Source organism: Spermophilus citellus, assembly GCF_964194105.1.
Source record: "Spermophilus citellus genome assembly, chromosome: 13".
In the NCBI taxonomy this organism is placed as follows: domain Eukaryota; kingdom Metazoa; phylum Chordata; class Mammalia; order Rodentia; family Sciuridae; genus Spermophilus; species Spermophilus citellus.
This window is the reverse complement of record NC_138193.1, coordinates 110,480,844-110,494,098: the sequence shown is the minus strand read 5'-3', so window position 1 is coordinate 110,494,098 and position 13,255 is coordinate 110,480,844. Positions and strand designations below refer to the sequence as shown.

At 40.0% G+C, this 13,255-nt stretch overlaps 1 protein-coding gene across 5 annotated transcripts in view; it reads left to right on the top strand.

The window, feature by feature from the left end:
* CPSF3 (cleavage and polyadenylation specific factor 3) overlaps positions 1 to 10,554 on the top strand; it is a 36,836-nt gene extending 26,282 nt beyond the window's left edge. For all 5 annotated transcript variants that reach the window (XM_081264248.1, XM_081264244.1, XM_081264247.1 and 2 more), the window contains 4 exons: positions 1,920 to 2,007; positions 4,180 to 4,249; positions 7,384 to 7,480; positions 10,243 to 10,554. In XM_081264248.1, the coding sequence (XP_081120374.1) occupies positions 1,920 to 2,007; positions 4,180 to 4,249; positions 7,384 to 7,480; positions 10,243 to 10,344 (357 nt within the window). In that variant the 3' untranslated portion in view covers positions 10,345 to 10,554. The remainder of the gene's footprint in view (positions 1 to 1,919; positions 2,008 to 4,179; positions 4,250 to 7,383; positions 7,481 to 10,242) is intronic.
* The last annotated feature ends 2,701 nt before the right edge of the window (positions 10,555 to 13,255 follow it).

Below are 13,255 nucleotides of genomic sequence, written 5' to 3'. Positions count from 1 at the left end.
GCTACTAATAAGTTAAAGCTTAATATTTATTGGGTTCAATAAGTCTGCCACGTGAGTCTCAGCTGATTTTGTAGTTTGCAGGAATATTTCAGTTAGATAAAAAGGTCATAAAATTCATAAGATAGAAACTGAATTCTGTTAAAACACAAACATGCTGGATGTGGTGGTACACATCTATAATCCCAGCAACTTGGAAGGCAGAGGTAGAACACAATCACAAGTTCAAAGGCAGCCTGTGCAGCTTAGCAAGACCTTTTTTCAAAAAAATAAAAGCATCTTTCAATAGGAAGAATTGGAGATGGTTAACAGCAGATAACAAATACAGTCCATACCCACAAAAATCAGTTTCCATCCGAAATCAATAAATTAAAAGATAAAAACTGAGATGTCTTACCTTCAAAAAAATAAAAGCATACAAACTTGTCTGGTAGTACTTCTTAAAAAATGGTATTTTGAAGATTAAAATAAATTTTAAAAGATATGTCAGCTCTGATCCTATTAGAGTTTTGTGATTTAAGCCTAAATTTGATCAAACGCTAAAAACAACAAAAGAAAATGTCAAGCCTGTGGTGCATGTCAGCAATCCCAGCAACTCCGGAGGCTGAGGCAGGAGGATCACATGTTCAAGACCAGCCTAGGCAACTTAGTGAGACCCAATTTCAAAATAAAAAATAAATAGGATTTGGGATGTACCTCAGTGATAGAGCACTCCTGGGCTTATTCCCCAGTATCAAAAGAAAAAAAAAGAAGAAGAATGAAAGTGTCAAAGGAATGGGTTTCTCTAGTATGAAGTTACATAAAATAATATATAAAATATGATCCGAAAAAGGAAAATTATTAGAGAGATTGATTCAACTCTTTCTACTAAATACTATTAGAGAATGTATTTTTGTTTCTAGAGTTAACAAATCAGAAAACATCTTAGAAAGGTTTTCAAGTGCCTGCTGTTAATTGTAAAAATGCTCTTTGGAGAGGCAGCAAAAATTAGGGAGTGTGCTCATTCCTAAAATTATGCACCTGGTTTCACTAACCTTGGTATATGGGAAGCTTTGTTAGAATAATTGGCACATGAAACAGCGTCAGGGAATCTTAGTCTTCCGGTAAGAAGCAGAAGTAATATTTTAAAATGTTACCCCATAGGGGATAAGGATATAACTCAGTGATTGAGCATATACCCAGCATGCGCAAAGCTCTGGCTTCCATCCCAAGTATCAGACATGCACATCTTACCCTGTTACCATGCTGCCTGTGCATCTAACAAAGCTATTAGGAATTTGAGTTTGAATCAAGCACCAGCAATAACCTTATGCGAATTACTTTACAGTCAGTTTTCTTATTTATAAAATGAAGTCAATTGTACTATTTTTCTTTTTTCTTTTTTTTTTTTTTTTTAAGAGGAGAGAGAGAGAGAATTTTTAATATTTATTTTTTAGTTCTCGGCGGACACAACATCTTTGTTGGTATGTGGTGCTGAGGATCGAACCCCGGCCGCACACATGCCAGGCGAGCGCACTACCGCTTGAGCCACATCCCCAGCCCAATTGTACTATTTTTCAAAAAATATTTTTAGTTGTAGATGGACACAATACCTTTATTTTTATTTATTTACTTATTTTTATGTGGTGCTGAGGATTGAACCCAGTGCCTCATACGAGAGGCAAGTGCTCTACCACTAAGCTACAACCCCAGCCCCTAATTGTACTATTTGTTATGAGAATTAAATAATATATATAAAACACCTTGCCACAAAGAAAGTGCTTAGTATACTTTTATATGATTAAAAAAGAAAATTAGGGATGTTCAACATTATTAGTTAATTTCAGTGAAAATGCTAAAACCAGTAGCCCTGCTTGTACAGTCCCTGGCTGGCTGGGTGAGTGCCAGAGCTCTGCCTTCCTAACTCTGCCTTTGCCTTCCAGTGGCTGGCAAACCCTTCTAATGACATGTATGCTGACACAGTAACAACAGTGATCCTAGAAGTTCAGTCAAATCCGAAAATAAGGAAAGGTACAGAATTTTTACTTTCATCTATCTGTTCTTTCATCTGTTCTGATTCTGTGAACTAAAAGGAAGTAGAGTCCTAAATTAGAACTTTAAATCTAATTGTTTTATTCCTATGTGATCTTTGAGGTGCATACACAACAGTGCATATTACCATTATTTTCCTTTTTGTTTGGTCTCTTCATTCCTACTATGGTTGCAATTAAGATGAAGATAAAATTCCTTTAGTTATAGTCCTCTTAAACAGCTGAAGGAGATTCCAAAATATGGCTGAATTAAATGAGCTTGTGTGTTAGGAAGACTCTTTGTGTGTAATAAACCTTGTAGTTAGAATAGCATCTCCCTCTTGGACAATTTTCAACCAAAGAAAACACCAGTGGAAATGTTTTTATATAATTTTTTACACCTTCATTCTGTTTGATACATAATTCAGTGTAAAACATGTCTTCAGATTTGCATCTTTACCATAGAGTGGCCCTTGTTGCTAGTCACACTGGAATGTTTGAGAAATTGCCCATCCTATATTCCCATCCTCAGAGCCTGTTCTCTGGTAGAATATTCCTGTTTCTTAATGTTAAACATATGTGAAGGGCTGGGATTGTGGCTCAGTGGTAGAGTGCTCGCCTAGCATGCATGAGGCACTGGGTTCAATCCTCAGTACCACATAAATGTAAAATAAAGATATTGTGTCCACTAAGTATTAAAAAAAAAATATTTGTGTGTGTGTGTATGCAGTTCTTTGATTTCAGGAGAATTAAATTTAGCTGACTACTGCTTCATTATTCATGTTCTTTATAACTAGCTACATCAAATCTAAATTATTCATTTGGGATAGATGCAGTGGCACACACCTGTAATCCCAGCAGCTCAAGAGGCTGAGACAGGAAGATCACAAATTCAAAACCAGCCTCAACAACTTAAGTGAGGCCCTAAGCAACTTAGTAAGACCCTGTCTCAAAATTTAAAAGGAAAAGGTCTGGGATAGTTGTGGTAAAGCACCCCTGGGTGTTCAGTCCCCACTACCAAAACAAACAGAAAAAAGAAAAAAAAAAAACTCTCACACTACTTTTTTGCCTTCCTTTTTGTTGTTGTTGTTGTTGTTCAAGGTAGAAGCAGGAGGATCGCGAGTCAAAGCCAGTCTCAACAACTTTAAGGCGCTAAGCAACTCATTGAGATCCTGTCTCTAAATAAAATACAAAATTGGGCCGGGGATGTGGATCAGTGGTCGAGTGGTTCAATCCCCGGTACCAAAAAAAAAAAAAAAGGTTCATCCATGTTGTAAATAAATCAGTACTTCATTTTTCTTTTTAAATAACTTTATTTATTCATTCATTTTTTTAATGTGGTGCTGGGGAATGAACCCAATGCTTCACACTTTAGGCAAGCGGGCTTTACCACTGAGTCACACCCCAGCCCCTCTTTTTTTTTTTATTTTAATACTATGGATATAACATGTTTTGCCCATCAGTTCATCAGCTGGTAAACATTTGAGGTGTTCCTGCCTTCAGCTGCTATAAATAACACCACCATAGATCTTTGTAAGTTTTTGTGCAGGGTTTGCAGAGCATAATTGAATGCTCAAGGCCCTGCTGGGCTCAGTGACACATACCTGTAATCCCAGTAGCTCAGGAGGCTGAGACAGGCAGATCACAAGTTCAAAGCCAGTCTTAGCAATTTAGCAAGGCCCTAAATAATTTAGGGAGACCCTGTCTCTAATAAAATACAAAAAGGGCTGGGAAATGACTCAATGAACCCAGGTTAAGTGCACCTGGGTTCAATCCCCAGTACGGCGGGGGTGGGGTGGGGGGGTGGAGGAAGCTGAGACAGGAAGACATGGGCAAGTTTAAGGCTAGCCTCTGCAGCTTGGCAAGACCCTGTCTCAAAGTAGAACTTATAGAAAATGGCTGGGGATGCAGCTCAGTGGTAGAACACCTCTGCATTCAGTCCCCAGTACCACAAAATGGTGATAATAATGACTAAAAGCAATCTTAAGTCTCATCTTGTGGGTCTTAAATAAGAACACAAAATACAGTGATGCCAGTGCCAAGCTGAGCTGAGCTGGTGGGCGGAGCAGCAATGTGCTTGCACTTCAGTGCTTCATAGCTGATCATTCTGGTCATGGATTTGGAATTGTTAGAATAGAAACTTGGAAATTGAACTCTGTCCTTTTCCCCCCAGGTGCAGTACAAAAGGCTTCTAAGAAATTAGAAATGCACATTTACAGCAAGAGGTTGGAAATCATGCTCCAGTAAGTATCTTATTCATCATCGCCCAACCAGGAAGTAAGGATGGGTGGGAGGAGCCCTGAACTCTGCTCTGGCACGTTCGCATACTGGCTGTGTGATGCAAGCCAGGGCAGGTTCACTGCGCTAGATTCCTGGTATGAGACCTGCCTGGCCAGCTGCCTACATTCATATAACAGGGCCTCAGGATGTGCTGACAGGCTGGCACCATCAACCACAGACCCTTGTCTCAGCAGTACCACTGACCGCCTGAAGGATTATTTTATTTTATTTTTAAAAATTTTTTATTGTAGTTAGACACAATAACTTTATTTTTTATTTTTTATGTGGTGCTGAGGATTGAACCCAGTGCCTTGCATGTGCTAGGCGAGCACTCTACCACTGAGCCACAACCCCAGCTCCAGAAGGATGATTTTATATTTACTGCTTTTGTTTGTTTTCCTGCAGTTCTGGGGATTGAACCTAATGTTGCTCTACACCTGTGCCACATCTCCAGACTTTTTTATTTTTTATTTTGAGACAGCATCTTGCTAAAGTTGCTTAGGGCCTCACTAAGTTGCTGAGGCTGACCTTGAATTATAATCTTCTTGCCTCAACTTCCAAGCCTCTGGGATTACTAGTGTGCACCACTGTACCCTACATGTTTGCTTCTTAAATATGAATTCTTTGATAAAAGGGGTTTCATTCTAGACTTTCTCAAATATGAAGTCTGTAGCTGTGCAATACTTTTCATATTGGTATTTTTCTGAACACCAGATAATTAAGTCCTTTGCCTTTCTATAAGTATTCTTTAAATCTGATTTTGGAATGTTTTTCCAAGTAAAATAATCTTGTAAAGAGTAGATAGCTATGATTTATAATTTCAGCACCTAGTACAATGTTCCTTGTATGTGGTAATCTCTCAAATACTTGTTAAAAAATGACTTCTAGTTTTAAATTGAAGGTTACTTAATTATACATCTTAACAAAATAAGGTGTTCTATATATTTGGAAGATTTTTGCATTAGCATTTCTGTTTCTTTCATTCTTTTTCCCACATTTCACACTTGATAATAGTGGCTTTTAAAAAATGGATAAGCTTCTATTGGGTTTTCTGGTTGTTCATTTGTGTTTTTAGAAATAGTCTCACTGTGTTGCCAAGGTTGGCCTCAAATTCCTGAATTCAAGTGAACCTCCTACCTCAGCCTCCTCAGTAGCTGAAACTGCAGCACATGCTGCTGCACCCAGTTTATTCACCCAGTGGATAACAGGATTTAAATGATGACTTAGCCTATAGAAACTGTCACCCATCCTCAGAAACAGTGTTCTTGGTGGTGGCATTCTGATTTTAAGAAGCGTCCCTTGTCACATAAACTAGATAAACCATAGGAGCAGAGCTGTCTTTGCCACTGACAAGGATGCCAGTTCTGTCAGTTTCCAGCCCTGTGGCTAAGTAGCCCTGAGTCTCTTGCTCTTTCTGCAGGGGTTTTGCTCTGCACTGACCTGCCAGTGTGATAAGGCTGTGGGACTTTTCCCCAGCATGTGGAGAAGAGGGATATGCACAATTTTACCTTTCTTTCAAAGGCGTTAGATGACCTCTCCCCAAAGCCTTTCCTGGGACCCAGGTTGAGAGCCCTGTTGACTTTGGTGTCCTGCTTTCCAGATCTGAGTAGATTCAGGACTGCAGCAGTCCTGCTCGCAGGCTCTGCAGAAATAGAGAACGTGGGGCTCCCTGCCGTAGACAGCTAGCCCAGTATCTTCAGACCAGTCAACAGTCAATTATGTGAAAAACAATTGCAACTTGTTTTCCTGTCTTTTGAATATATTTCTATATTTGAAATATATTATTTGGTCTGGGTATATAGCTTAGTGGTAGCATGCTTGCCTAGCATACAAAAGGCCCTGGGTTTGATCCCCAGCACAGGAGGGGGAAAAAAAAAAGAAATATGGTATTTTTCCTTAGTAATGATTTACCCAGACAGATTTATTCAAATATATTCATTTTTTACAGTACTAGGGATCAAACCCAGGAGCACTCTACCCCTGAGCTACACCCCAGAATTTTTTTTTTTTTAATTTTGAGACAGGATCTCATTAAATTGCTGCAGTTAACTCTGATCTTATGATCCTCATGCCTCAGCCTCCTAAGTTGCTAGGGTTATGTGTGTGTGTTGTGCTGGAGATTGAACCCAGGGCCTTGTGCATTCGAGGCAAGTACTCAACCAACTGAGCTATATCCCCAGTCCTCAAACACATTATTGACATTTACTGTCTAAAAGAACAAGCAGTTGGTCCCTCCCCACTGCCAGTTCAATACAGTGTTGTCAGTGTCTGACTCTGTCAGAGGGCTGTTTTATGCAGCTTTTATATTCATTAACTACATCCAGACTATTAATTGGACTACTGTTTTCAAATATCCCTGTAACTGATTGTAACAGTGTTGAAATTAATGATTAAACTATAGTCCCTCAATAACAGAAATGGTATTGTCGTGGTTTCTGTATCCCCAGTACTTGACTCCACACCCGATACTAGAAGGTGCTCAGTCAAAACTGAGCTTCATGAATACAAAGTAGGCATTTGACTAAAAGGAGTGGACAGCTAGTGAACTTAGGAGCCAGTGATGCCCACATACCTGGACTTGAATTCCAACTCAACAGCTTAAAAGCTTTGAGGATTTTAGCAAATCACTAACCTCTCTTTTTATTCCTCGTGTGTCAAAGAATCTTTACCAAAATCATTATACATTAAGGTAATGTATATATTGGGCTAGGGTTGTGGCTCAGTGTAGAGCACTTGCCTAGCATGTGTGAGGCACTGGGTTCGATCCTCAGCATCATATATAAAAATAAATAAACAAAATAAAGGTATTAAAAAAAAATAAAGGTATTGTGTCCATCTAAACTAAAAAAAAAAAGAGAGATAATGTATATAAAGTGCTTAGTATAATGCCTGCTCGATGGAACATACTTAATAAATGATGCTATTTTACCTGATTTTAAAAACTAATAAATTATATCAAGGTAAACAATATGTATACCTCAGGAATAGATATCAGTACTTCACTTTGGAACTAGGACTTATCTTCAATTTTATTTTTTTTCCCCAAATATACAAAGCAGGACTCTTCTATTAACATGTCATCTTTATTTATTTTAAGGGACATATTTGGAGAAGAATGTGTAAGTGTAAAAGATGGTTCTGTCCTTAGCGTCACCGTGGATGGGAAAACAGCTAATATTAACTTGGATACACGGGTACGTAACTATTCCTACATTTAAAACCATTTGGAACATAAAGTGAGGACAGAAATAATTTCTCTTCCCACACCTAACACATTTTTTGTTTGTGTGCTTTCTTCAATCTGGCATTTCCTCACAGTGTATTCCCCATATTCTTACTTACATATTTAAGTTACAAAGTATTCTTTAGGGAAATGTTTCAGCTTGCCTTCATTCACCTTAGTCTTTCTCTACTTTGGCATCCAGTTGATTTTTTCAGAGAAGCTGCTCCTGTTTCCTCCAGCAAGATACATGTGGCTTTTCTAAATGTTGGCTTTCAGGGGTGGGGTTTAAATTTATTTTACATGACTATATATAGAGTGCTTTGAGGAAACTCTAGATTTATTTTACCTCAGTAGAAAAAATAAACTTAAGACATGAACATGTACTTCACTAGGGAAGGAGTATCAGTAGCCAGTAAGTTTAAAACAAATATCCAGATCCACTAATAGAGAAATCGCAAACCTAATATTTCTGCAAAGCAGTTTGGCATCAAAAGCTTTAATAGAGTAAGGTCTTTGTCTACAACGCTGCTTATTAGATTTTACTAAAGAAAAGAATTAAACAGATGCGCAAAGATAGTGGACAACAGTATCCATTTAAGCATTTTTTAAAATGGCAAGGGATGAGCTGAGTATATAAAACAATAATTGAGCACTTTTATAGCATATACAAAGCCCTGGGTTCGATCCCCTCACCACAAAAAAGCAAAGAAGTGGTAAGAGGCTGAGAGTCTAGCTCAGTGGCAGAGTACTTGCCTAGTATGTGCAAAGCCCTGGTTTGATCCCCGGCACTGTAAAAAGAAAAAAAAAATGGTAAGAAACTTAAATCCAAAAGTAGGAGATAATAAATGATATAACTAAATATAAATAAATTGTGTATATGGCATTTTCTTATATTTGAAGTATAGCCATCAAGAAAGTTGGGCCAGGCACAATGGTGCATACCTGTAATCCCAGGGGCTCTGGAGACTGCGACAGGAGAATAGCCAGTTCAAAGCCAGCCTCAGCAATTTAGCGAGGCCTGAGCAATTCAGTGAGACCCTGTCTCTAATAAAATACAAAATAAGGCTGGGAATGTGGCTTAGTGGTCAAGTGCCCCTGAGTTCAATCCCCAGTATCTACAAAAAAAAAATTTTTTTTAATGGTTTCTGCACCTTTATTTATTTATTCATTTATTATTTTTTTTTAGTTCTCGGCAGACACAACATCTTTGTTGGTATGTGGTGCTGAGGATCGAACCCGGGCCGCATGCATGCCAGGCGAGCGCGCTACCGCTTGAGCCACATCCCCAGCCCTACAAAAAATTTTTAAAATAACAAGAAAGTTGGTACAACTGGCTGAGGTGCATGCCTATAATCCCAGTGTTTCAAGAGGCTGAGACAGAAGAATCACAAGTTCAAGGCCAGAATCAGCAACTCATCGAGGGCCTAAGCAACTTAGTGAGACCCTGTCTCAAAATAAAAAGGGCTGGGGATGTGGCTGAGCAGTAAAGTATCCCTGGGTTAAATCCTCAGTACCAAAAAAAAAAAAAAAAAGTTGGTGCAGATTCATTAATACACAGAGTTGTCCACTACATTGTTGAGAAAAAAAGTTAGAAGGCAGCATGTATGATAAAGTATCCCATTTTTGTTTTAATTTAAAAGTGTGTATATATATGTATATATGTAAGAAAAGTGTGGGGCTGGGGCTGGGACTCAGCATTAACACATTTGCCTAGGTTTGATTCTCAGTACTGCATGTAAATAAATAAAATAAAAGTCTATCAACAACTAAAAAAAAAAAAATTTAAACCATAATATCTAAAAAAAAAAAAAAAAAGTGTGTGTGTATACATATACATACCCAACCCACATATATATCTATCTATAGGCTGAGGTAGAGCACTTGTCTAGCATGTGTCAGGCACTGGGTTTGATCTTCAGCATCACATATAAATAGATAGATAGATGTAGCTATACAACTTAAAAAATTGTTTTAAAGGGTATATGTGTTTGTGTGTGTGTAACTAAAAATCTTCACAGTTATACACTGAAATGGTAGCAGTAATCATTTGGTCATAGAATTGAGAATTTGTTTTTTTCCATCTTAAATTTTTAAATGGAGAATATTTATAGTAGGATTTTTTAAGCATTTTAACAGTATAGTGTTTCATGGTTGAGCTTTAAGAAGTAACTATGAGATTATTAGTGTAAATCAAATTAAATACCAAATATTGAGTAGATGACCACCTCCATTGCTTGCCAAGTACTTTTTGTTGTACCACCTAGCTTCCTTGGACTAGCATTGCCTGGAACAAATATGGGCAATTCCGTGTAGTTCTCTACACCTTTCCATATTCTGAATTTTAGTGCAAGTAGTGATTATGATTTAAAAGTTTTAAACCCATTTCTGCTACTTCCCTCCTGACACTCTTGCCAAATTTCTTTCTTTTTGTGGCCCCACTGTTTGCACCTCCTTTCCCCCCACCCCCACTTTCCTAGGACTCACCTTCCAGCTTCTTCTAAGGCAGGGCTCAATATTTCCCCGCCCTCAGCTCACCTCTAATTAGGACCTTGCGTGTGTCAGGACGGGCTTGGTACCCTGTACCTGTTCCTAGTTGTGCAGACTAGTAGTTCTGCCTCTTGGTCATCAGTCCTCCAATGTCCTCCACCCTTACAGAAGATGGCTTGTTCTTAGACTGTTTATCCTCCATGTAATTATAGACTCCAAAAGGCATGTTTGTACTTTCACTTTCAGACTGTAGAATGTGAAGAAGGAAGTGAAGACGATGAGTCCCTCCGAGAAATGGTGGAATTGGCTGCACAGAGGCTGTATGAGGCACTCACGCCAGTTCATTGACTACCTTTTATCACTGTGTGTGTTAAAAGCTTTTTTTCATTGTGAGTCTACTTCTGTTATTTCAAATAAAATACCTTAGTTTTCTGGGGGTAGCCTATTTACCTTTGATATCAAATGGCCTTTATTCCAACAACACACTAAATTACCAACTAATCTGTCCATTTTTCTAGAATTAACTACTGAATAAACTGCTCATTATTTTAGAATTGATTCTGGGCTGGTGATGTGGCTCAGTGGCAGAGTGCTCGCCTCGCACATGTAAGGCACTGGGTTCGATTCTCAGCACCACATAAAACTAAATAAACGAAATAAAGATAATGTGTCCATCTATAACTAAAAAATACTTAAAAAAAAAAAAGAATTGATTCTGCCTCCCAAAATGTATGCAGTTTCACTGAAATCTTTTGATATGTTCATAGGAAATAAATCAGAATTTCTTATATTTACTAAGGAAAGAAAATAGTGTTTTGTATTTTCACATCTATATTCTGAATTTCAGTGCAAGTAATGATTATGATTTAAAAGTTTTAAACCCATTTCTGCTACTTCCCTCCTGACACTCTTGCCAAATTTCTTTCTTTTCGTGGCCCCACTGTTTGCACCCCTACTCCCCCACCCCCACTTTCGTAGGACTCACCTTCCAGCTTTTTCTAAGGCAGGGTGTAAAACCCCACAAAGGGTCCCAGCCCTAGTCCTTCCTGGCCCCTTCAGCCAGCATGGCCAAGGGTGGAGCAGGCAGTTTCTTAGGTCTTGGAGCCTTTACCCTTGGGACCAGAACCAGTCTAGGAACCTGGAGGAAGGGAGCAGAGGAGATAGCCTAGAGGGTTTACCTTGGCTTTACAAGGTTCTGGGGATCCAGCCTCTGGGTTAGGGGAATATGTTGGAAACTAAGGCGGCTGGTCAGACTATAGCAGGCAGGATGGAGGTTATAGTGCAGACAGGACTTCTAGATGGCACTCAGCAGTAGCCAGCCAACCTGCAAATGTGAAAAAGGGAGCCAGTCTAGTCTCATTAGCCTGGTTTTAGGAATCCAGGTGTCGTGTGAGAACATTGACTTGGGAGTCAGGTGGGGTCCTGGACTTCTGGAAAGACAAAGAGGTGGTGAAAGGAAGAGAGGTTCTCAAATTCTTAATTTGTACATTTGTAAAATTATGACTTTAAAGACTCATTTTCTTTATAGTATCTACAGGTCAGGAAAATTCAGTTTTTATTACTCAAATGTATTCAGGTGGCATTTGTTGTTTCTTGTGTAAATTTGTTCATTGGTCTAATTTCCTGAAGTATGTTTAACAATGCAGGAGTATCTGCAGTTTAGCTCTGCTAGGGATCTATAATGAAAATGGCCTGATTGATACATCCCCCCAGGAACAAACAAGTGCACTGCTAGCCAGCATCTTCCCTCACAGCTGTCCATGGTGCTCATGGGCTTCATCTCTTAGTGATATGACCTTCTGTAGCTCCTCTGATAATCAACTTCAGTATATAAATCTGATTGTTACTTAAAATGAAAGATTTATATAAAAATAGCCTACTTACCTTTTTGTTTTTTTTAGTTTTGTTACTGGGGATTTAACCCAGGGACACTTTACCACTGAGCAACATCCCCAGCTCTTTCATTTTTTTTTAAGACAGGGCCTCACTAAATTGCTGAGGCTGGCCTTGAACTTGCAATCCTCCTGCCTCAATTTCCTGAGTCACTGGGATTACAGGTGTGTGTCACCATGCCTAGTTTTTTTCCCCCTCTTGTACTAGGGATTGAATCCAGGGGAGCTCCGCCACAAAGCTACATTTCCAGACCCTTTTTTTGTTTTTGTTTTGGAGACAGGGATTCCCTAAAATGCCCATGCTGAGATTACTAGTTAGGATTACAATGGGCCACTGTGGGCTGCATAAAAGAGCCTACTTACTATAATCTTCAGCCCATACGAAAAGATCTCGGGGTCAATTTTCACCTTTTATGTGTCAGAAGATTTTATGATAATCTGGGCCCAGTGGCACATGCCTGTAATCCCAACAATTTAGGAGGCTGAGCCAGGAGGATCCCAAGTTTGAAGTCAACCTCAGCAACTTAATGAGACCCTATCTCAAAAAAAAAGGGGGGGAGCTGGGGATGTCGCTCAGCGGCCAAGAACCTCTGGGTTCAATCCTTGATACCAAAAAAATATATATGATAAATTTAAAAACATTGTTACAAAAAATCACAGGCTTTTTGTAATACTTTAACAACATAAAATGTATAAAATGAGGAAAAGCGCCTTTCCCCTTACTCCCACACCGTTTAAGTAAGCAATTTGAGTGAGGTTTCTAAACCGTTCCCGCCCCACGTGCTCTCAGCCCTCTGAACTCTGGCTGGAACTGATTCCTACGAAGGCACATTTGACCGCCGCCGCGGCGTAAGTCTGGGTGATCAGGACGAAGTCGGAACACCTCAAGACTCGGCAAGGGTTCTCCATCTGGCGCAGGCAGTGACCCCTGCCGCAGTGCTGCCACTCTAGACGCGTTGAGGGTCCGCAATCAGCCTTTTTCTTAAAACTCCAGAGGACACAAGCCGGAAGCCGCAGGCTTGTCGCGCAGCGCAGCACGCCAGCGTCCTCGGCCACTTGGGCACGAGGTAGGCGGGCTGCCGGTAGCTGCGCGCCGCCTCGCCCTGGGCACCTAGCAAGGCGGCGCGGGACGCCCGGTCCTGTTCCCTCGTCGCCGGGCCCAACGCTTCACACGCGCCCGAGCTGCCCTGAACGGCGGTCGTGCCGGGGGCCCCTTTCGTTACTGCGCCCAGGCTCTGTGCCGCAGCGGGTTGTCTGGGGGAACTGCCAAGGGCGCCGCGGGAAGGCCTGTTTCCATCCCATCCGGACCCGCGAGATACGGGAGGCTGAACTTTCTTATGAACTAGACCACGCCCACCCCACGAGTG